Source organism: Lampetra fluviatilis, chromosome 30, assembly GCF_964198595.1.
Source record: "Lampetra fluviatilis chromosome 30, kcLamFluv1.1, whole genome shotgun sequence".
Classification (NCBI taxonomy): Eukaryota; Metazoa; Chordata; class Hyperoartia; order Petromyzontiformes; family Petromyzontidae; genus Lampetra; species Lampetra fluviatilis.
Genome location: NC_136304.1, coordinates 9,413,419 through 9,438,882, shown reverse-complemented (window position 1 = coordinate 9,438,882; position 25,464 = coordinate 9,413,419). Strand labels below are relative to the sequence as shown.

General features: G+C 53.5%; 1 protein-coding gene across 1 annotated transcript in view; it reads right to left on the bottom strand.

The window, feature by feature from the left end:
* The window catches only part of LOC144943286 (estrogen-related receptor gamma-like), a 57,436-nt gene extending 46,249 nt beyond the window's left edge, over positions 1 to 11,187 (bottom strand). The window contains 1 exon segment of the mRNA XM_078870655.1: positions 11,036 to 11,187. Coding sequence (XP_078726781.1) covers positions 11,036 to 11,187 — 152 coding nt within the window.
* Between the last annotated feature and the right edge of the window lie 14,277 nt (positions 11,188 to 25,464).

Sequence of the window (25,464 nt, the reverse complement as noted above, 5' to 3'; positions counted from 1 at the left end):
ACACACAAACTCTCATTCAGCAACACTCACCTACACACAGACACACAAACTCTCATTCAGCAACACTTACCTACACACAGACACACAAACTCTCATTCAGCAACACTGACATACACACAGACACACAAACTCTCATTCAGCAACACTCACCTACACACAGACACACAATCTCTCATTCAGCAACACTTACCTACACACAAACACACAAACTCTCGTTCAGCAACACTTACCTACACACAGACACACAACCTCTCATTCAGAAACACTTACAACACTTATCAACACCAAGCCCGGCCCCCTTTGTCTCCCCAATGACGATGCTTACACACAGCACCAGGTACACTATTACGGCTGAGTCGACCTAGGGGATGCCCAAGATCGGTTCAAATGTTCTCCACTATTATTGGTCGTGAGCGGGAATTGAACTCGGGTGACAGGGTTCTTAACCCAGTGTGCTAACCACTGGACTACCGCTCCCCACACACACACAGACACACACGCACATGAACACGGGGGGAGCGGTGGTGCATTGGTTAGCGCACTGCCTTACGAGACCCGGTCATCCCCCGCTTCACGAGCCCCCCCCCCCCCCCCCACTGACCAGCGTGGTGCAGTCGAGTCGAACAACCCCCATGAGCCACACGGCGAGGGGAGGAGGCTTTCATCCAGCAGTGGATTGTCAGGGGGCCATTACAAATGCGCAAAAAGTTATTTATTTTACGAATAACGGGCACGTGTGTGGGTCCGTAACACTGTTGGGAAATGCTCGAGTCGAGACGGAATGATGCCGATGTCGAACGATCACTGAAAGAGACGCGACTCGCAAGCCAGAGGTCGCCCTTTTCGATCTCCGCGTGCGGCAGTCGAAACAATGGGACTGGTCTCGTAAACCCTCCCCCTGCCGCTGCTGCAGCTGCTCGCTCTGTTCCACCCAGCAATGTAACACCAACCAGTGAGTTCGTCGATCATCACGTCGAGTGTGGTGGGTCAAGGTGTGGGTATCATCGCCTCTGCATCACTGTTGTTTTGTTTGTTGGACGTCTGCGTGGAGGTGAAGGCCCAAATAGCTCCTCCTCGGCTGGCGGCGCCATCCAAGAGCAGTCGTGTGGGGAGCCATTGCAGGGCTGCGCCTTCGCCTGGGATGTTTGTTTTTCGTGTGTATGTACACGCGTGCATGTGTGTGTGTGTGTATGCGGTGGTGTAGCGGTTGACGCGCTGCGCTACGAACCAGGCGACCTGAGTTCGATACCCGCTCACGGCTAAAACCAGTGACGATTATCTGAACTGATTCTGGGCCTCCCCTAAGTCGACTCGGCCTCAAATGAGTACCTGGTGCGGTGCGTAAACATCGCCACTGGGGAGACGAAGGCGGTCGGACGTGGTGCTGGCCACCCACCCCGTCGTGTGCCGTGCCGGCCTTCATGGGTGCTCGCTAACAGCACTTGCCCCAACAGTCTGTGAAGGCTATACGGGGGATCTTTGTCTCTGTGTTTGTGAATCAATCGGGAAGTGGTATAGAAGAAAACATTGTGATCGACTGAACCATAAACGAGTGAACCAATTGGATAGCTCAATGCGTGGACATCGGCAGTGGGGAGACAAAGGCGGCACGGCATATAAGGAGCATGGACCCTAATCGCAGAGGCTTTAGACTCGCCATCCAACAAAGACGGTGGCCACCGCATCGCGTGGCGCTTTCAGATGCGCTTCTGCGGCCGTCTGGAACGTTCTTCCTTCCACTGGGAGCTACGCACTTTTAAGTCATCCGGATTGCAAACTCATCTCTTTTTGTGCTTAGTTTGTTGTCCTTCCCCCGCACCTCCGATTAGCACGCTTGGCTACGTACGGTGCGAAAGAAGTCCAACATACATAAGTATTTACTGCTGAAACGGAGACCCTTGTTTTAAACGTCTGTGTTTATCTGCGTGTACGTGTAAGCCGGGAATTAATTTCTCAACCCGATATTTTCCTACAAGGCCGGCTGAATTAGAGTACCGCATTGCCTACCGGCGTAAGGCACTACCACTAGTACAAGCTACGCCTATCCACTACACAATGTATCGCGAGGACGCGCGGTGAGGCGAGGTGACGGCACGGAGTGTGCCTAACGTGGGGTGCTTTAAATAAATGACATTTTGTCTGTAATCACCGATCTTACATCTAGTACAAATATAAAGATCCCCCGTGTAGCCTCAACAGACTGCTGGGGCAAGCGCTGTTTACGAGCACCTATGAAGGCCGGCACGGCACACGAGGGGGTGGGTGGCCAGCACCACGCTCGACCCGTCTTTGTCTCCCCAGTGGCGATGTTTACACACCGCACCAGGTACTAGTTTGAGGCCGAGTCGACTTGGGGGAGGCCCAGGTACCGGTTCAGATAATCGCCACCGGTGTTGGCCGTGAGCGGGAATCAAACTCGGGTCGCCGGGTTCGTAGCGCAGCGCGCTAACCGCTGCACCACCGCTCTTCCAACACAGAGTCCATAGAAGCGCACACATACAATGTCTGTCGTATGTGCGCGTGTGTCCCGAGATCTGCTGTCAGCTCTCCTTCGACAACTTCACGTGGCCTCGGAGTGCACCTAGCCTGGCACAAGCGTCGTGGTGTCGTCACCGCCACCGAGTGGCGAACGGCGGTTGTTGTTGCTGTGCGTGTGTGCTCATGCGTGTGTGTTGTGTGTGGGGTGTGCTGTGTGTGTTGTGTGTGGGGTGTGTTGTGTGTGTGTGTGGGGTGTGTTGTGTGTGGGGTGTGTTGTGTGTGTTGTGTGTGGGGTGTGTTGTGTGTGTGTTGTGTGTGGGGTGTGTGGGGCGTGTTGTGTGTATTGTGTGTGGTGTGTGTGGGGTGTGTTGTGTGTGGGGTGTGCTGTGTGTGGGGTGTGTGGGGTGTTTTGTGTGTGTGGGGTGTGTTGTGTGTGTGGGGTGTGTTGTGTGTGTGGGGTGTGTTGTGTGTGGGGTGTGTTGTGTGTGTGGGGTGTGTTGTGTGTTGTGTGTGGGGTGTGTGGGGTGTGTTGTGTGTGTGGGGTGTGTTGTGTGTGGGGTGTGTTGTGTGTGGGGTGTGTGTGTGGGGTGTGTGTGTGGTGTATTGTGTGTGGGGTGTGTTGTGTGTGGGGTGTGTTGTGTGTGTGTTGTGTGTGGGATGTGTTGTGTGTGCTGTGTGTGGGGTGTGTTGTGTGTGTGTGTTGTGTGTGTTGTGTGTGGGGTGTGTTGTGTGTGTGGGGTGTGTGGGGTGTGTTGTGTGTGTGGGGTGTGTTGTGTGTGTGTTGTGTGTGGGGTGTTTTGTGTGTGGGTGTGTTGTGTGTGTGCTGTGTGTGGGTTGTGTTGTGTGTGTGCTGTGTGTTGTGTGTGCTGTGTGTGTATGATGGGTGTGTCTCCTGTGTGTGTGTACACGTGTGTGTGCTGTGTGTGTGGAGTGTGTGTGGGGTGTGCTGTGTGTGTACACGTGTGTGTGTATCTCCTGTGTGTGTGTACACGTGTGTGTGTGTACACGTGTGTGTGCTGTGTGTGTGAGCGCGTGTGTGTGCTGTGTGTGTATGATGAGTGTGTGTATGTACACGTGTGTGCGCGCGTGTGTGTGTGTGCACGCTCTATATCGAGCCCCGCTGTTTACTATGATCGTAGCACAATTAAAGGTCACTTCAAACGAGAGCTTTTAATTTTTAGCATCGACAAGCCGTCTTCGCGTCCAAATTGAAAACGATAGCCGCGCCGCGGAACGCGACTCGCGGATTCCTCGATGCGTTACAAAGACAAAGGCGCTCCCTGCCCCGTATAGCCTCTTCATGATTTGTGGGCAAGTGCCGTAAGAAAGCGTCTAATTCAGGTCGCAAACGGCGCGCGCGTGGAGTCGGTGTGGAGATTGAACTCGCTGCCCGGTTCGTTGCGTCCCGCGGGACAAATGCACTCAGTTCTATATCTATATAACACAAATACACGCAGTTCTATATCTATATAACACAAAGACACGCAGTTTTATATCGATATAACACAAAGACACGCAGTTCTATATCTATATAACACAAATACACTCAGTTCTATATCGATATAACACAAAGACACGCAGTTCTAAATCTATATAACACAAAGACACGCAGTTCTATATCTATATAACACAAAGACACGCAGTTATAGATCTATATAAGGGACTGTTGGGGCAAGCGTTGTTGGCGAGCACCTATGAAGGCGATGTTACACACACCGCGCCATGGGTAACTCCTTGAAGGCTGAGTCGACCTATGCGAGACCCAAGAACCTGGTTAATATATTGGTCACTGGTGTTGGTCGTGAGCGGGAATCGAACTCGGGTTGCCGGATTCGTAGTGCAGTGCGCTCACCACCGCAATACCGCTGTACACCCGGTATAATAGAGGCACATACGCAATCTTGAACGACTGTTTAAATTACATTACACCCACGTATACGGATATGCATGATACTGAAACATGCACACCTGTGCACACCTGTACACACCTGTACACACCTGTACCACACCTGTGCCACACATGTGCACACCTGTACACACCTGTACAACACCTGTACACACCTGTGCACACATGTGCACACCTGTACACACCTGTGCACACCTGTACACACCTGTACCACACCTGTACACACCTGTGCACACATGTGCACACATGTACACACCTGTGCACACCTGTGCACACCTGTACCACACCTGTACACACCTGTGCACACCTGTGCACACCTGTGCACGCACGCCTACAGCGAGGGACGGACGTACACGATGCACCACTGGGATGGGGTTCTGTGAACACTTGTCAGCGACGGCTTGGGCAGGTCTTCATCCAGCAGTGGGTCGATCATGGCTGATGGTGATGGCAGCACTCCAAGAGGTAACGTGACCGGAACACTCCCCTGCGTGACGTTTGGGAAGCCCTCTGCGGAAAGCCGAGACCCCCTCCATGCTGCTACCTGGCGCCACGGTGGCTAGGAGATGTTAACTACCTCGCCTGGTATACAGGAGGGCGTGGGTTTGATCCCGACCCTGACGCCTGCTGTATATTTGGAGTTTGCGTGTCTCTCTTTCTGATCATCATCAAGGTGGCTAGGATATGTTCACTCCCTCGCCTGGTATACAGGATGACGTGGGTTTGATCCCGACCCTGATGCCTGCTGTATATTTGGAGTTGGCGTGTCTCTCTCTCTGATCATCATCAAGGTGGCTAGGAGATGTTAACTATCTCGCCTGGTGTACAGAAGGTCGTGGGTTGATCCCGACCCTGACGCCTGCTGTATATTTGAAGTTGGCGTGTCTCTCTCTCTGATCATCATCACGGTGACTAGGAGATGTTAACTACCTCGCCTGGTATACAGGAGGGCGTGGGTTTGATCCCGACCCTGACGCCTGCTGTATTTTGGAGTTTGCGTGTCTCTCTCTCTGATCATCATCACGATGGCTAGGAGATGTTAACTACCTCGCCTGGCAAGTCCGTAATTATAATAGATATTGGGATAGATATTATACTTAAAATGTCCCCCCCAATATATTACTATTAAAAAAATTGCGATGCTATGTAAATAAAAACAATTTGCTAAACCTTGGCTACAATATCTGGACTTGTCTTCATATAACAATGCATAGATTTCTGTTTATATGATTGTGGTTATGGTTGTACTTTTTAATCCCTAATCTCTGCCATTACATACAATGAAACAAGAAAAGGTAAAAAATTAAAAAAATTTAATGTAATACAATACACTATTAAACATTATTGTTAAAAATAAATAAAAAGTTGGTAATTTTTTTTATATTTCAGGCAGGAAATTCGTTTTCAAATTTAGATTTTTTTTCTAGGGGGGACCCCAGACCCCCTGGAAGATTTGGTCCCCCCCAATGTTGACTCCATGGCTACGGCCTTGTCGCCTGGTATACAGGAGGTCGTGGGTTCGATCCCAACCCTGACGCCTGCTGCTGTATATTTCGAGTTTGCGTGTCTCTCTCTCTGATCATCATCAAGGTGGCTAGGAGATGTTAACTCCCTCGCCTGGTATACAGGAGGTCGTGGGTTCGATCCCAACCCTGACGCCTGCTGTACATTTGGAGTTTTGCGTGTCTCTCTCTCTCTCCCCGTGGTCGCGTGAATTATTTTTTTAATCTTCCGGTTGTTTCCTCCACATTTAGAATCACACATCACGCGTCAATGCTCGCTTACCTCCGCCTCCCGATATCACGCGTTCACGCAACATCTGTGATCTCAATCTGGTGTTATCTATGTACGTTGGGCTTCTTTCGCACCGTACGCGGCTTGATTTGAGCGCTCTTCCTCCGTGCAGTCACTGCGGGCTTGAGCAAGGCGACTGCGACATTATCCGAGTCTTGCGTCTTCACTCTGACCGAGTTCATTTGTTGCCCGGTACAGTCGATCACGCTCTAGGACTGTGAGTGAGTAGATTACGATGATGGTGTTGGCCATGATAGTGGTGGTGTGTTGGCGATGGTGGTGGTGGTTGTGGTAGTGGGGAGTGGTAGTGCATTAGTTAGCGCGCTGGGGCTACGATTCTACGAACCCGGCCACCCGCGTTCGATTCGTGCTCACAACCAATAAACCATTCGCGTGCGAAGATTTGATCCGGTCCCGGGACTCCGCTAGGTCTACTCGGCCTTACACGAGTCGCACCCGGTGCGGCGTGTACACATCGGCACCGGGGAGACAAAGGCGGCCGGACGTTGTGTTGGGTGGCCACCCACCCCCTTCGTGTGCCGTGGCGGCCTTCGTAGGTGCTGCTCGATGGCAGCACTTGCCCCGACAGTCTGTTAAGGCTATACGGGGGATCTTTGTCTTGATGGCGGTGATGATGGTGGTCTTGGGCAGGCGGTTCGCAGCGATGGTTGTCATCGTCAAATCACGGCCGCAGCGTTGTGACTAAAATAACAAACACACACTTCAATCTAGAACATTTCCCCACCACTTCTCGTGAAGATAATTAACAATGGTTAGATGAGATACATAATAATAACAACAACACAATAGTACAAACATTGCGATCGCAATTGTTAACGAGTATCATTTATTAACCATGGCGCCCACTTCTAATGCATGCGATTAATTTAACAAGTTAAATTCCACGATTAATGTTACGCTTGTTTTACCCAGGAGAGGCATACTGAGTCTCAAAACTCATTTTCAGGAAGGTCTTGGCAGGTTTTGGTAATTGGGAAGCGATGCTGCTGCTGTGTGTGTTTACAATTGGGCCATTTGCAGGTAATTCAGAATTGATATGTGGTTATTGTCCAATACCAGCTACACCGCTATGGGAGGAAACCGGAGAACTCAGAAAGAAATCCACGCAGAACAGGGGGAGAGAGAGAGAACACACAAACTCTGAAAACAAGTCCTGGGACTCAGTCAGTGTGGCCCTCCAGAATAAATGTGACAAATGTCAATACAATATTCAGGCCTGTGACCGCGTGCAGTGGGGCTTTGCCTGGTAGGATGGGGATGGTTTCGTTTTTTGTGTTTGGTTGATTTGTTTACCTTTAATGTACTTCACACTACGACCGTGTTTTTGTGCTGTTTGTTGTTGTAACGTCCTCACACGGGAGTCGAACCCCACCGCTCCCCCTACACCAGACGTGACCCCACCGAGATCTTTGATCACCACGTGTCACGCAACTCTCTACGACAGTCCATCAAACGAACATTTTGTCACACGTCCTTTATTCAACCATTTGAGCACCCGGATAGAGCGCGTCTTGAAGACAAAGATCCCCCATATAGCCTTAACAGACTGTAGGGGCAAGTGCTGTTAGAAAGCACCTATGAATGCCGGAACGGTACACGAGGGGGTGGGTGGCCAGTACCACACCCGACCGCATTTGTATCCCTAGTGGCAATGTTTACACACCGCACCAGGTACTCATTTGAGGCTGAATCGACCTAGGGGAGGCCCGGTTCAGATAATCGTCACTGGTGTTGGCCGTGAGCGGGAATCGAACTCGGGTCGCCGGGTTCATAGCGCAGCGCGCTAACCGCTACACCACCGCTCCCCACTTGAAGAACACAGACACACACACACACAACAGTGGACACGTCTCATAAACCTCGCTGCAACGTTTTGCGTAATCCGCGTGTGTCGCTGCAATGTTTGACTCGGAGTAGCAATGCGACGGGGAGTCACGAATTAACACGCAGCACGACCATCCTCTTCCTCCTCCTCCTCCAGCAGCGGCGGCGATGCTTGGACTCGACACGAACGGAGTCGAAGGTTCACGGCGGGGTGCCCCACGTGGGTGGGAGATGCACGTGGCCACCGTTCTCCACGTGGTTAGGAGGAGGAGGAGGGCTGCATCGTTAGAATCCACGCGTTGTTTACACCGCTTATCTGCTCTCTGAGGTTTGCTCAGTGGCGTTCGCTATCGAGTGCGCAGGCGGTGAAGCTGCAACGCCCCCCCCCCCATCCCTCAACTGATTGGAGGGGCTCGGACGCCGGGATAAGATGCGGAGGGGGTGGTGAGGGAGGTTGGGGTGGTGTGGGGTGAGGTGGGGGGGGTAATTGGATGGGAGGGGAGGTGGTGGCACATTTGGTTTCGTTGCACCGGGGGCCCGTGCCGACCACGCCACTGGGCGTGTCCCCCCCCCCACTCACCTCGGTTCATCTGATTTCCAGCAGCAGCTGTCAGGCGATGACAAATACTGACAATTTGCGCCCTGAGCTGCGATTGTAAACTTCACTTAGGCCACCTTCCCCCCACCCCGCCCCCTTTGGAAATTAAAGCAAATTGCGTTGGCGGCGCTGCGTCTTGCTGCGTTGGTCGTGGTGCACAAGCACGGCTAATAACAATAACGCTCAACACATCAGTCAATAACACCGTGCGGCCTTAACGAGTAAAACAAATAGGCGACGATTCGGGCAATGACCCTTCCTCACAGTACATATCCTCTGGCCCATTGCAGTTTTACTGCAGCATTTCCCAATCTTAATCGTTGGTCTTACGGTTTTTTTTGAGCGTATGTTGGCGTTGAACGTTTAATATTCGTACATAGCCCTATACCAAAGACAAAGATCCCTCGTGTAGCCTCAACAGACTGTTGGGGCAAGTTCTGTAAGCGGATGTCTAATTAGGGTCAGCACGCGAGAGAGTTGGTGGCCAGGACCACGTCTGGCCGCCTTTGTCTCCCCACTGCTGATGTTTTCACACCGCACCATGTACTCCTTTGAGGCTGAGTCGACCCAGGAGAGACCCAGGACCGGTTCATATATTCGCCACTGTTATTGGTCGTTAGCGGGTATCGAACTTTGGTTTTGCCGAGTTCGTAGCGCAGTGCGCTAATCGCTACGCCACCGCTCCCCTTTAAACACAAACACGTGCACACACACACGACACACACACATACTCGTGTTCAAATAATTAGTAATACGCGTCATTGCAGGACCTCACTGAGGCTTTTGAGTATGGATTATAGACGTAAGGCACTGCCACTAGAGTACAAGCTATGCCTGTCCATCACAATACAGGGTGTTTGAAAAAGATGGACCCGATTTGAAATCGCTATATCTCTGCAACCACGAACCGCCCATGAATGAAACTCTTACCACTTGAAAGGGCGGGGCATCGAGTTTCAAATGATTACCGCAAGATGCCTCCTACACCGCACAAACAGCCCCTAGCCTCAGTCATTCGCGAGACGGTGACCCCACAATACAAGGCGTTTTGCGTTCTGCAGTTCAGCAAGACTGAATCCGTAATTACGGTGCAGTGTGCGTTTCACCGGTGTTTTGGCATTGATTCGCCAATGTCAAAGAACATTCGTCGTTGGTATCGACAATTTGAAGAAACGGGCTGTTGATGTAAGGGGAAGAGCACAGGGCGACCACGCACCTCAGAGGAAAACGTGAGAAGAGAGGCGTTTGGGACGAATGCAACTATCGCCTCGATGTTGTCCGTACAGCAGGTGGAGGGCACATAGAGCATTTATAAAATGGTTAGTGAAACTTGATAACTCATTAAACCGTTTGTAACTTTTCGTGTAATTGTAATATGTTGCCATCGTGAAATATACTTCTTTGAAATTGGTTCCATCTCTTTGAAACACCCTGTACTATGCAGTATAATTGTATTATAGATTGTAACTGTAACGGCATTAACAGGCGGGATGGATTTATTTGTCTGGGTGCCAAAATAATTTCCGGAAAAGCGTTCCGGGACTTTTGCGGTTGAAATGTCGCACTGCCTGAAATGAAGCGAAATGGCAATCGGTGCGGATTTGTCCTCCGGTCTCCGTCTCGGGGTTAATTTAAAAAAAAACTATTTTAAAATGTTGTTTATTTTACCAGGTAAGGCCCACTGAGCCATGTAGCTCTATGTCTGAAGCGACCTGGCCACACAAATGATGGTTCAACGAAGTGGCTTGTCACGTGGACATTTGTAGCAGCCAAATACTCGAAATGCATGGTTCGAAATGTGGAGGGAAAACCAGAGGACTCGGATAAAAAAAAAAAATCCACGCGATCATGGGGAGAGCGACACGCAAACTCCAAATATACAGCAGGTGTAAGGGTCGGGATCGAACCCACAACCTCCTGTATACCAGGTGAGGCAGTTAACATCTCCTAGCCACCTTTATAATGATGAGAGACACGAAAACTCAAAATATACAGCAGGCGTCATGGTTTGAATCGAACCCACAACCTCCTGTATACCAGGCGAGGGAGTCAATATCTCCTAGCCACCGTGATGATGATGAGAGAGAGAGACACGCAAACTCCAAATACACAGCAGGCGTAAGGATCGGGATCGATCCCACAACATTCTGTATACCAGGCGAGAGTCAACATCTCCTAGCCAGCTTGATGATGATGATGATGAGAGAGAGACACGCAAACTCCAAATATACAGCAGCAGGCGTCAGGGTCGGGATCAAACCCACAACCTCCTGTGTACCAGGCGAGGGAGTCAACATCTCACCACCACCACCACGACGCCCAATTAACCAACGCGAGTGCAAGCGAGAGCTGCCGGGAAGTGCGCGCGCAATGCCTCAGATCCTCCTCCTCCTCCTCTCTTCCTCCCTCCTCACGTCCCTCCATCTGCCGTGTCGTCCTCCTCCTTCCGCACGCACACCCCGACTCCAGGCCGCACGTCTGCGAGAGGCTCGTTAAGATGATGAAGTATGTGGAGGTCAGACCCTCGCTCCGGCACGGTGACCCCCAGAGCTGAGATCTCCAACATCCGTCTGCACCCTCCTCCTCCTCCTGCTTCCCGCTCGTGCTGGATGTTGCCAGTGCTACACAGAGTCACAGCGACACAAGCACACACAAAGACCCTCCCCCCGTCTCCTCCGTGTAGCCTTAACAGACTGTTGGGGCGAGTTCTGTTAGCGAGCACCTATTAAGGCCACAGGTGCGTAGCCAGAAACCACGCCCGGCCGCCTTTGTCTGCCCAGTGGCGATGTTGTACAGACCGCGACAGCTACTCATGCGATGTTGAGTCGACCTAGGGGAGGCCCAGGACCGGTACAGATAATCGTCACGGAACAGCACACAAGGGAGTGGGACATCTGTGGAACAAAGAGCTTTACAGCCCATCGGATTCCTCCAGTGTAGAGAAAGATTCTCGTTTTCACAGGTGTCCAGTGTCGTCACGTATCACGAGTGGGTGAGTGTTTGAGATCGACAGCGCCGTGGTTAGCGCACTGCGCTACGGGTCCTGGGCCCCTCCCCTAGGTCGACTCAGCCTCAAACGAGTACCTGTGTTAACGTCGCTTACCAAGGGAAACGAATGCGGTCGGGCGTGAGATGCTGGTAACCCACCCGCACACGCAAACCTCGTGTGCCGAGCCGGTCCTCCTAGGTGCCAGTCGCTCGTTAGCACTTGCCCCGAAGGCTAAGTCGAGGGGGGGGGATCTTTGTCTTTGTAGGGGCACGTGCGCGGTCACGGGCTGCACTCGTAGCGAACGCGACGCGCTGAGTGTGCTGGTGGTGGTGGGGGAGTTGTTGTTGTTGTTGTTTATTATTTGCGAGGCGGAGCCACGCGCGCGGAGATCGATAAACAATCTGAGCAGCTGCTGAAAAATAATTTTTGACGCTTAATGAAGAAAAGTGCTCGGTTATGGCTTAATTTGCCGGCCTAATTGGTCAGGCGAACAATACAGGCAGCGTACACACGGGCAAGTATTACCCCCTAACACACACACAGTGTTACACACACACACACAGTGTTACACACACACACACAGTGTTACACACACACACAGTGTTACACACACACACACAGTGTTACACACACACAGTGTTACACACACACACACAGTGTTACACACACACACACAGTGTTACACACACACACACAGTGTTACACACACACACACAGTGTTACACACACACACAGTGTTACCCACAACACACACAGTGTTACACACACACACACACAGTGTTACACACACACACAGTGTTACACACACACAGTGTTACACACACACACACACAGTGTTACACACACACACACACAGTGTTACACACACACACACACAGTGTTACACACACACACAGTGTTACACACACACAGTGTTACACACACACACACAGTGTTACACACACACACACACACAGTGTTACACACACACACACAGTGTTACACACACACACACACAGTGTTACACACACACACAGTGTTACACACACACACACACACAGTGTTACACACACACACACACAGTGTTACACACACACACAGTGTTACACACACACACACACACAGTGTTACACACACACACACAGTGTTACACACACACACACAGTGTTACACACACACAGTGTTACACACACACACACAGTGTTACACACACACAGTGTTACCCACAACACACACACACACAGTGTTACACACACACACACACACAGTGTTACACACACACACAGTGTTGCACACACACAGTGTTACCCACAACACACAGTGTTACCCCACACACACATACAAAGTGTTACACACACACACAGTGTTACCCCTAACACACACACAGTGTTACACACACACACACAGTGTTACCCCTAACACACACACGCACAGTGTTACCCCACACACACACACACAGTGTTACCCCTAACACACACACACACAGTGTTACACACACACACAGTGTTACCCCACACACACACACACAGTGTTACCCCTAACACACACACACAAAGTGTTACACACACACACAGTGTTACCCCACACACACACACACAGTGTTACCCCTAACACACACACACACAGTGTTACACACACACACAGTGTTACCCCTAACACACACACACACAGTGTTACAAACACACACAGTGTTACACACACACAAAGTGTTACACACACACACAAAGTGTTACACCCAACACACACACACACAGTGTTATTCCTAACACACACAGTGTTACACCCAACACACACACACACACAGTGTTACCCACACACAAAGTGTTACCCACACACACACACAGTGTTACACACACACACACAGTGTTACCCACACACACACACACAGTGTTACCCCCAACACACACACAGTGTTACCCACAACACACACAGTGTTACCCACACACACAGTGTTACCCCCAACACACACACACAGTGTTACCCCAACACACACACAAAGTGCTACCCCCAACACACACAGTGTTACCCACACACACACACACAGTGTTACCCCAACACACACAGTGTTACCCCCAACACACACACAGTGTTACCCACAACACACACACACAGTGTTACCCCTAACACACACACAGTGTTACACACACACAGTGTTACACACACACACACAGTGTTACACACACACAGTGTTACCCACAACACACACACACACAGTGTTACCCACAACACACACAGTGTTACACACACACACACACAGTGTTACACACACACACAGTGTTACACACACACAGTGTTACACACACACACAGTGTTACACACACACACACAGTGTTACACACACACACACACAGTGTTACACACACACAGTGTTACACACACACACACAGTGTTACACACACACAGTGTTACCCACAACACACACACACACACAGTGTTACACACACACAGTGTTACCCACAACACACACACACACAGTGTTACACACACACACACAGTGTTACACACACACACAGTGTTACACACACACACACACACAGTGTTACACACACACACACAGTGTTACACACACACACACAGTGTTACACACACACAGTGTTACACACACACACACACACAGTGTTACACACACACAGTGTTACCCACAACACACACACACACAGTGTTACACACACACACAGTGTTACACACACACACACACACAGTGTTACACACACACACACAGTGTTACACACACACACACAGTGTTACACACACACAGTGTTACACACACACACACACACAGTGTTACACACACACAGTGTTACCCACAACACACACACACACAGTGTTACACACACACACACAGTGTTACACACACACACAGTGTTACACACACACACACAGTGTTACACACACACAGTGTTACCCACAACACACACACACACAGTGTTACCCCTAACACACAGTGTTACCCCACACACACATACAAAGTGTTACACACACACACAGTGTTACCCCTAACACACACACACACAGTGTTACAGACACACACACAGTGTTACACACACACACACAGTGTTACCCCTAACACACACACGCACAGTGTTACCCCACACACACACACACAGTGTTACCCCTAACACACACACACAAAGTGTTACACACACACACAGTGTTACCCCTAACACACACACGCAAAGTGTTACACACACACACAGTGTTACCCCACACACACACACACAGTGTTACCCCTAACACACACACACACAGTGTTACACACACACACAGTGTTACCCCTAACACACACACACACAGTGTTACACACACACACACACAGTGTTACACACACACACACAGTGTTACACACACACAAAGTGTTACACACACACACAAAGTGTTACACCCAACACACACACACAGTGTTATTCCTAACACACACAGTGTTACACCCAACACACACACAGTGTTACCCCAACACACACACACACACAGTGTTACCCACACACAAAGTGTTACCCACACACACACACAGTGTTACACACACACACACAGTGTTACACACACACACACAGTGTTACCCCTAACACACACACGCACAGTGTTACCCCACACACACACACACAGTGTTACACACACACACACAGTGTTACACACACACAGTGTTACACACACACACACACACAGTGTTACACACACACAGTGTTACCCACAACACACACACACACAGTGTTACACACACACACACAGTGTTACACACACACACAGTGTTACACACACACACACAGTGTTACACACACACAGTGTTACCCACAACACACACACACACAGTGTTACCCCTAACACACAGTGTTACCCCACACACACATACAAAGTGTTACACACACACACAGTGTTACCCCTAACACACACACACACAGTGTTACAGACACACACACAGTGTTACACACACACACACAGTGTTACCCCTAACACACACACGCACAGTGTTACCCCACACACACACACACAGTGTTACCCCTAACACACACACACAAAGTGTTACACACACACACAGTGTTACCCCTAACACACACACGCAAAGTGTTACACACACACACAGTGTTACCCCACACACACACACACAGTGTTACCCCTAACACACACACACACAGTGTTACACACACACACAGTGTTACCCCTAACACACACACACACAGTGTTACACACACACACACAGTGTTACACACACACAAAGTGTTACACACACACACAAAGTGTTACACCCAACACACACACACAGTGTTATTCCTAACACACACAGTGTTACACCCAACACACACACAGTGTTACCCCAACACACACACACACACAGTGTTACCCACACACAAAGTGTTACCCACACACACACACAGTGTTACACACACACACACAGTGTTACCCACACACACACACACACAGTGTTACCCCCAACACACACACAGTGTTACCCACAACACACACAGTGTTACACACAACACACACAGTGTTACCCACAACACACACAGTGTTACCCACACACACAGTGTTACCCCCAACACACACACACAGTGTTACCCCAACACACACACAAAGTGCTACCCCCAACACACACAGTGTTACCCACACACACACACACAGTGTTACCCCAACACACACAGTGTTACCCCCAACACACACACAGTGTTACCCACAACACACACACACAGTGTTACCCCTAACACACACACAGTGTTACCCACAACACACACACAGTGTTACCCACAACACACACACACACACAGTGTTACCCACAACACACACACACAGTGTTACCCCAACACACTCACAGTGTTACCCACAACACACACAAACAGTGTTACCCACAACACACACACACAGTGTTACCCCCAACACACACACACAGTGTTACCCCCAACACACACACACAGTGTTACCCACAACACACACACAGTGTTACCCACAACACACACACAGTGTTACCCACAACACACACACAGTGTTACCCACAACACACACACACACAGTGTTACCCACAACACACACACACACAGTGTTACCCCAACACACTCACAGTGTTACCCACAACACACACACACAGTGTTACCCACAACACACACACAGTGTTACCCACAACACACACAGTGTTACCCTCAACACACACACAGTGTTACCCATGTAGGGGTGTCAGGGGAAGGATTCCCACCAATAGATGGGTTAGTGGGAGGGGTGATCGAGGAGATATAAGGAGAGAACGGGCGGGAAGAAGGGGCCTTTGGCGGGAACGAGATTGGGACGGCTGGGGACAGGTGTGAATGGAAGAAAAGGAATAAAGGACGAGACCCCTGCAATCTCGTGTCGGCTCCCCTTTACATTTGGTGGCAGCGGTGGGATCTTAATGGCTACAAAGAAAAATCCCCGCGGGAAAGAGCCAAGGGAAGAGGAAGCAGGGGCCGGGGATCCTTCCCATCCCGGGCAACAAGGGGGCCTGCTATCAGAAGCAGCAGCAGGGGGCCCGGATCGCCTGGAGGACCCCATGGAGGACCGCATGGCCCGCGTGGAGAGGGCACTCCAGGAGCTCCTGCAGAGGCTCCCTATGGGGGGCCCGCCAGCACCGGGACCCCCACCCCCACGCATACTACGGGAGGAGAGGCCACGGGACCCGGAGGCCGACCAGCCGGCCGGGCGGGAGCCGCAACCAACCTCGTCACGCCAGCCGCCGCCGCTCCTGCCAAAACCCCCAGGGCTAAACACCCAACACGGAGAGCAGGTGGCCGGACGGCCGCGTCGGCTGGGGCCCGTTGACAAGTTCGTGGCTGAGGAAGAAGATTGGGAGGGGTTTGTCCGCCGATTCGAGGCTGCCTTCCACGCTCTCGAGTGGACAGACGAAGAGGCACTACGAGCGCTGCCATCCGTTCTGGGCAAAGAAGCACTCTCCTCTTACACCTCCCTTCCCTCGCACAGCAAGTCCACGCTACAGGCGGCCTACGAGGCTTTGGGGGAGATCTATTGCCTGGCGGAAGGAGCCTTTAAATGGTTCCAGGATCGCCAGCGAGGGGCTAAAGAATCCCCTTTAGCCTACAGGGGTGCGCTGCTCCTGTTGGCGAGGAGAGCTTTCCCTCGCCTGGCTGAAGAAGCGCTCAAGGACCTCGTGGTCGAGCACCTCATTGCCTACGCTTGCCGTGCCGGCGTTGTAATGCCCGTGGTGACGCCGGAGGAACGCACCTCGCTGTGGGCTGCCCGGACCATCCAAGCCCACGAGCAGGTCATGGGCCGGGCGCCACCCGTGGGCCCGGTGGCTGGCGCGGCGGGGGGGAACAGCCGAGCCGTTGCCGCGGCGCTACTGGGTCCAGCGACACCAACCGCCGAACCTGCACCGTCGCCACAGGCTGCCTGTGGGGCAGCTGGGAACGGACCGCCGACGTCTGAGACGGAGCCAGGGGCGCGACCAGCCGCCGCGTCGCTGGCAGCCGCCTCTACAACATCGCGCCGAGCCCCCCCGACGGAACGCCCCGTGGGTCTGCCACCGTTGTGGTCGAGAGGGGCATGTGGCGAGGGGGTGCCGCACGGAGCCGGAGGCCGCCAACGTCACCTGGAACCTGCCGGGGCCGAACACCGACAGGATCCAGGCGAGTGACGCCGTCCCGCCCGGCCTCTCGGTCGGGCCGAGTAATTACAATTCCGACGCCGCGAACTCACCTGGAGTCTCCTCGGGGTGGGCGCCGGTGGTGTCGTTTCCCGGTCCCCACTGTCCTGGTCGGGGGAAGGGGATAGTGCCGGGGCCTGTGATTGCGTCGCGACCCGGAGTGGCGTCGCAAACGGACGTGACGTTGCATCCGGAAGTGACGTCGCGGCCGAAAGTGTTGTTGCGGATCGCGCCGGGAATTGCGCCGGGGCCGTGGACCGCGCCGGGAATCGCGCCGGGGCCGGGAGGGACGTCGCGGGCGGAGGTGACGTCGCGGGCGGAGGTGACGTCGCGGGCAGAGGTGACGTCGCGGGCGGCGGTGACGTCGCGGGCGGAAGTGACGTCGCGGCCGGCAGTGACGTCGATGCCGGGCGTGGCATCGCGGCCGGGTGGGGTTTCGCGGGCGGGTGTGACGTCGCGGGCGGGCGGGGTTTCGCGGGCGGGCGTGACGTCGCGGGCGGGCGGGGTTTCGCGGGCGGGCGTGACGTCGCGGGCGGGCGGGGTTTCGCGGGGGGGCGTGACGTCGCGGGCGGGCGTGACGTCGCGGGCGGGCGTGACGTCGCCGGCGGGCGTGACGTCGCCGGCGGGCGTGACGTCGCCGGCGGGCGTGACGTCACCAGTTACCTGCGACGCCGGCGAGTTGCCAGGGGCAACGGCCCGGGGGCGGAGGCAGCCCACACGATTGACATTGCGCCCTGGAGCAGTTCCACGGCCCGCCTCACCACCGCTTTGCGGCAGAGCGAGACGGAACCAGGGGGACCACGCCCCCGTGACAAAGGAAAGGGAGGGGCTCACGGGAAGGCCCACCCCCCAGTCCCCACCGCCCCCTACAATGGGGGCGGTGGGGGGCCCATCCTACGTCACCAAGGGGGGGCAATTTGCACCACATAGAGAGCCCAGCCCGCAACCCAGGGGTAAGCCCACACTATGTAACAAGGGCGCGTTCACCCTGCTGCGACGCACTCCAAAGGGAGGAACCCCATCTTCGGTCCATTCACATCCATCCCCCATCATTTCACCATGCACCACAGGATAACGAGACGCCGCCTGGTCAGTGGCCGGACTCAGCCACACAATGGAGGAAGCTGGCAAGGCGGGTGGTAGCGGCCACGTCAGGAACCTCGGTCCTGGTCGGTGAAATCGCGGGAGTGTCGGCACGTATCTTGGTGGATACGGGGGCATCAGCCACGATCATCTCGAGCACCATGCACGAGATGCTGCCAGATAAAATCCGACCTTTAGTCCCCGTCAAGACAACGTTCATTGCAGCAAATGGAGGCAGCATGGGCTTCCTGGGCCAGGTTGAAGCCCCGATACAGATTGGGCAGCTTTCGGTAGCAGGACCCATCCTTGTCTCCGCAACGTTGCCCGTATCCTGCCTGTTGGGGACGGACTTTCTGAGGCGGATGCCAATGAAAATTGATCTGGCCAATGGGCGGGTGGAAGTCCAAGGAACGCATCTCCATTTCCTAAAGGCGGAGGGGGCCAGCCGGGGTGTACCCTACGTGCAGGCTCTGGTCAGTAAGTCTGTCTCCATTCCCCCGGCAGCCCAGATGCTGGTTCCGCTGCAATATCGGTCCCCCCTCGTGACAGCCCGACCAGACTCACCCATCCTGGTGTCTCCGGCGTCAGCTGCCATGGATCGCCATGCGCTGGTGGGAGCCGAAACTATTGTACAGAGGAACCAGCATCTGTTCATTCAGGTGCTGAACACCTCCGATAGAACAGCGACGGTGCAGGAGGGAACAGTTCTGGCCCACGTTAGTCCCTTGTCACTAGGAGCCCCAGGGACAGAGCCCGAGCTTGTAGGCGGCATCAGCCAGTCCGAGGACAGAGGGGCCGAATCGTGGATGGACCAGCTGGCGGGGCCTGAGCTGGGATTGCCGCCCGACCAGAAACAGCAGCTGCACTCGTTATTGCAGGAGTTCTCGGACGTGTTCAGCCGGGGACCGTTCGACCTAGGGCGCACAAATCTGTCACAGCACCACATCAACACGGGAGATGCCGCACCCCTGCGCCAAAACACATATAGAATGAGCCCAATGGAAAAAGGGCACATTCAACAAGCGGTGCAGGAGATGCTGCGGGCCGACATAATTTCTCCATCCTCGAGTCCCTGGGGGGCACCGGTGGTCCTAGTCAAGAAGTCAGATGGGTCACTGAGATTCTGTGTGGACTTCCGACGCCTAAATGCCGTCACGCTGGCCGACGCATATCCCCTACCACGTATCGACGACTCATTGGATGCACTGGCGGGAGCAAAATTTTTCAGTACGCTGGATTTATTGTCCGGGTTCTGGCAGGTCTCACTAGACGCGGACTCCCGGCCTAAAACAGCGTTCCGGACACCACAGGGCCTGTTCGAGTTCAACTGCCTGCCTATGGGCCTCCAGACTGCGCCGGCAACGTTCCAACGCATAATGGAGTTGGCCTTAGCAGGCCTCCAATGGGAAACGTGCCTCATCTACCTGGATGACGTCATTGTTTTCAGCCGATCATTCGAGGAACACATTGACCGATTACGTCAGGTATTCCTGCGGTTCCGGAACGCGAACTTGAAGCTCAAGCCGTCGAAGTGCCACCTTATGCAGTCGTCGGTACGCTACTTGGGCCACGTCGTCAGTGAGTCTGGAGTGGCTACAGACCCGGAAAAGACGGCCTGTGTGAGGGCCTGGGCTGTTCCCACAACGGTTCCGGAGGTACACCGGTTTGTGGGTTTCGTTTCTTACTACCGCCGGTTTGTGCCCAACTTCGCAACCATTGCCAAGCCCTTGCACGTGTTGACGGCGAAGAACCAGAGGTTTTATTGGGGCCCTCTGGAGGAAGAGGCATTCCAGCAGCTGCGCTCGCGTCTGACAGATGCACCACCATTGGCCTTTCCGGATTTTGGCCTCCCCTTTATCCTGGACGCCAGCGATGTGGGCATCGGCAGTGTTTTGTCGCAAGTCCAGCAGGGTCGGGAGGTGGTTATCGCCTATGGTAGTCGCGTGCTTTCATCAGCGGAGCAGCGCTACTGCGTCACACGTAGGGAACTCCTGGCAGTCGTTCACTTCGTGCAGCAATTCCGACCCTACCTGTATGGTCACAAATTTACGGTCCGCACTGACCACGCGGCCTTGCAGTATTCGCTCCGCATCGACCAGCCTTCGGGCCAGCTGGCCAGATGGATAGAGCGCCTGCAGGAGTACAGGTACCAAGTAGTGCATCGCAAAGGGACCAGACATGCCAACGCAGATGCATTGTCCCGACTGGCGCCCCAGGGCCCTTGTGCATGCACCACAGGCGGGGCACGCTGCAAGGAGGCGAGGCCGGAGGGGACGGTCATCGCTCCCGTACGCACGGCGGAGGGCGCACAGGGTGAGGTCCAGCTGACCGACCACGACCTGGGGCTGACCTTGGACGATTGGAGATGGCTACAGCTGGAGGAAGCCCCACTGCGAACACTACGCGCCTCAGCAGAGGCAGGGGGGGAGGAGTACATCGTATGGGAGGATCTCCTCATGCGATGGGACCCGACAGGGCGCCGGCGATGCCTGGTAGTTCCGGAGTCGCTGCGTCAACAATTGGTTATGGACGTACACGGCCGCCAGCTGCTGCACCTGGCGGGGCGGAAGACACTGTGCACATTACAGGGTCGGTACTTTTGGCCAGGTATGACCGCTGACGTGCATCGATGGGTCGCTACCTGCGTCGAATGTGCGCGACGAAAGCCGCCACCCCGGGTAAGCCGGGCGCCCCTACAGCCCATCACGGTGACCAGGGTCAACGAATTGGTTGCGTTGGACATCCTGGGACCACTGCCGGTCACGCCACGGGGAAATAAATACCTGTTGGTCGGAGTCGAGTACTGCACGAGGTGGCCGATGGCGTGGGCCCTCCCGGACCAAACGGCACAGACCATCGCCGATGCCTTCGTGGGAGGCTATGTCCTTGATAAGGGCGCACCGGAGCGGTTGCTCACGGATCAGGGCAGGAATTTCTCCTCACAGCTTTTGAAGGACGTCTGCTCTATCCTGGGCACTAAAAACGTCCGAACATCTCCGTATCATCCCCAGACCGATGGGATGGTAGAGCGGCTTAACCGCACCATAGCGGCCATGCTGTCCCAAGTGGTGGACGAAAACCATTCCGACTGGGACCTCCACATTCCATCGGTCTTAGCGGCGTACAGGGTGGCCCCACACGCGGCGACGGGGTTCTCGCCGTTTTTCCTGATGTACGGACGGGATCCCGTTCTGCCTATTGAGGTGCAGCTGACGGACATTCCCGCAAGAGCTGACGCATGGCCGAAGGCACTAAAGAGCTCCCTCATTTATTTGAGAGAGGCCCGCCAAGCAGCCGAGGCCGCATCGGTCACGAGCCAAGAGAGTAATGTACGGATACGGGAGAGGACAGTGACAGCCAAGCCCTTTAAAGTCGGGGACCAGGCATGGCTACACTGTCCTCAGGTGCCGGTTGGCCTCTCACCAAAACTGCACCGACCCTGGAAAGGGCCGGTCAAGGTCATTAAAGCACTCCGACCGCAGTGCGTCCAGGTCCAACTGGGTAAGCGACGCGATGGTTTGTACACCCCACCCGCCTTAAGCCATACATCTCTCCACCGTCATCTTCACCAACATCACCACCAACATCACTGCCAACATCATCATCATCCCTACCCAGGCCAAGGTCGCCGACCACCACGCGCCGACCGGCAGGGGGTTCGGTGCCCTGTGTTCCCTTGTCACCTACAGCACCCCATGTGAGGCCTGACGGAGCGGCGGCACGAGCGGGGGCCGGAGAGACAGCGGCGCCAGGCAAGGCGACACCGGCACCACCGAACCAGGGACCGCGACGAGAGGGCCTTCGAAGGAGGGGGCCGCCACGGTCATCTGCTGCCTGTGGATGTCCGGGCTGTTACGGGATGCTGGCTGGAGACCTGGGCAGGCCGCGCAATTGATTTTGTTGTGTTATATTGCATTGTATGGTTGTGGGGGGGTTAAGGGCTGTCGTCACTGTCAGTGGTGGGAGGCATGGGGAGACTTAAATGGTCCATGGGGGAGGCAGAACCGAGGACGGTTATTTTTTCTCCGGGGTGGGGGGGGGGTGATGTAGGGGTGTCAGGGGAAGGATTCCCACCAATAGATGGGTTAGTGGGAGGGGTGATCGAGGAGATATAAGGAGAGAACGGGCGGGAAGAAGGGGCCTTTGGCGGGAACGAGATTGGGACGGCTGGGGACAGGTGTGGATGGAAGAAAAGGAATAAAGGACGAGACCCCTGCAATCTCGTGTCGGCTCCCCTTTACACCCACAACACACACAGTGTTACCCACACACACAGTGTTACCCCCAACACACTCACACAGTGTTACCCAAACACACACACACAAAGTGTTACCCCCAACACACACAGTGTTACCCACAACACACACATACACACAGTGTTACCCACAACACACACACACAGTGTTACACACAACACACACACACACAGTGTTACCCACAACACACACACACACAGTGTTACCCCCAACACACACACACGGTGTTACCCACAACACACACACACTGTTACCCACAACACACACATACACACAGTGTTACCCACACACACAGTGTTACCCCAACACACACACACAGTGTTACCCCCACACACACACACAGTGTTACCCACAACACACACACACAGTGTTACCCCCAACACACACACACGGTGTTACCCACAACACACACAGTGTTACCCACAACACACACATACACACAGTGTTACCCACACACACAGTGTTACCCCAACACACACACACAGTGTTACCCCCACACACACACACAGTGTTACCCACAACACACACACAGTGTTACCCACAACACCCACATACACACAGTTTTACCCCAAACACACACACACAAAGTGTCACTTTTTTCAAAATTTCTTGCTGTGGTTTTGACACCTGATGATGATTGCTTGTGTTGCAATCGGAACGTGGTGAGAATTTAATTGTTTTATTTTTATTATTTTATTATTTCCCTTCTTCGTGACTTTACCGAAAGAACCAAGAATATGAATCCCTGCAGTTACGAAAGCCTTAAATCGAAATATTATTTTTTGTTTAATTTTATTTTTTCTACCCACGTCACTTTACCGAAAGAACAAAAGAGTATGGATTCCTGCAACTCACGAAAGCTTCTAACCACCACCACCACTTCTTGCCGTTTCTTTCCTCCTGCTCGATTTGCCCGGCCATGGAATCCCCTCTCGCCGTCTTCTTATCCCGACCCAAGCACCGTCTAACAATGTTCCCCGCACCTCGGCTGGCAACGTACGGCGCGAAAGAAAGTCCAACGTGCATCACAAAACACGTGTGCCGACGTTGCTCGATTCAACAAAGGTGATGCACTCTTTTATCTCCCGGTAGTGCTGCTTGTTGCTGGCTCCTTGACGTTTTTGGGGTCTTTGCTCAGAAAACGGAGATTTAAAGCCACCACGTGGGTCGCGTGTGCCCCCGTGGTGACACAGACGGAACTTGCCGCCGCTGAGTTTGTTTGAAGGTATGGGGCCGTCCATATATGACGTCACGCGTGGACTACACGGTGGACCTTGTGCCGAGTTTGTTTGAAGGTAAGGGGCCGTCCATAAATGACGTCACGCGTGGGCTCCATGCCGGCCTTCATAGGTGCCCTTCGGGGCCGTCCATAAATGACGTCACGCGATTTTGGACGATTTTTGCCCCCCCCCCCCCATTCGTCACACGACGTCACAAAGTCAGACCCGCCCCCCTCAAATATGACGTCACAAAGCTCTGCCCCTAACCCCCCCAAATAAAACATGCTTCAAATCGCTTTAAACGATTGTCATTGTAGTGCGTATTTAATGTGGCGCTGCACTCGGATGTTGTAGGAGAAAACATTAAAAAGTCTATTTAATTAACTAGAACGTGTTGTCTATATTTATTTAAAGTTGCGCATTTTGATGTGACGTCACATTTCTCAACCCCCCCCCCCTCGTCACACATCGTCACAAATGTCTGACCCCCCCCCCGTGACGTCATTTATGGACGGCCCCTAAGTGTGGGTGTCGGTGGTGCTGCCCACCCCCCCCCTCATGACGCCGTGCCGGCCTTCATAGGTGCCCTTCGCTAACAGCACTTGCCCCAACTGCATGCTGAAGGCTATACGGGGGACCTTTGTCCGTTCGTGAGATGAGCGCACGCAGGAGTCGCGAATTAGGAGCTAATCGAGGA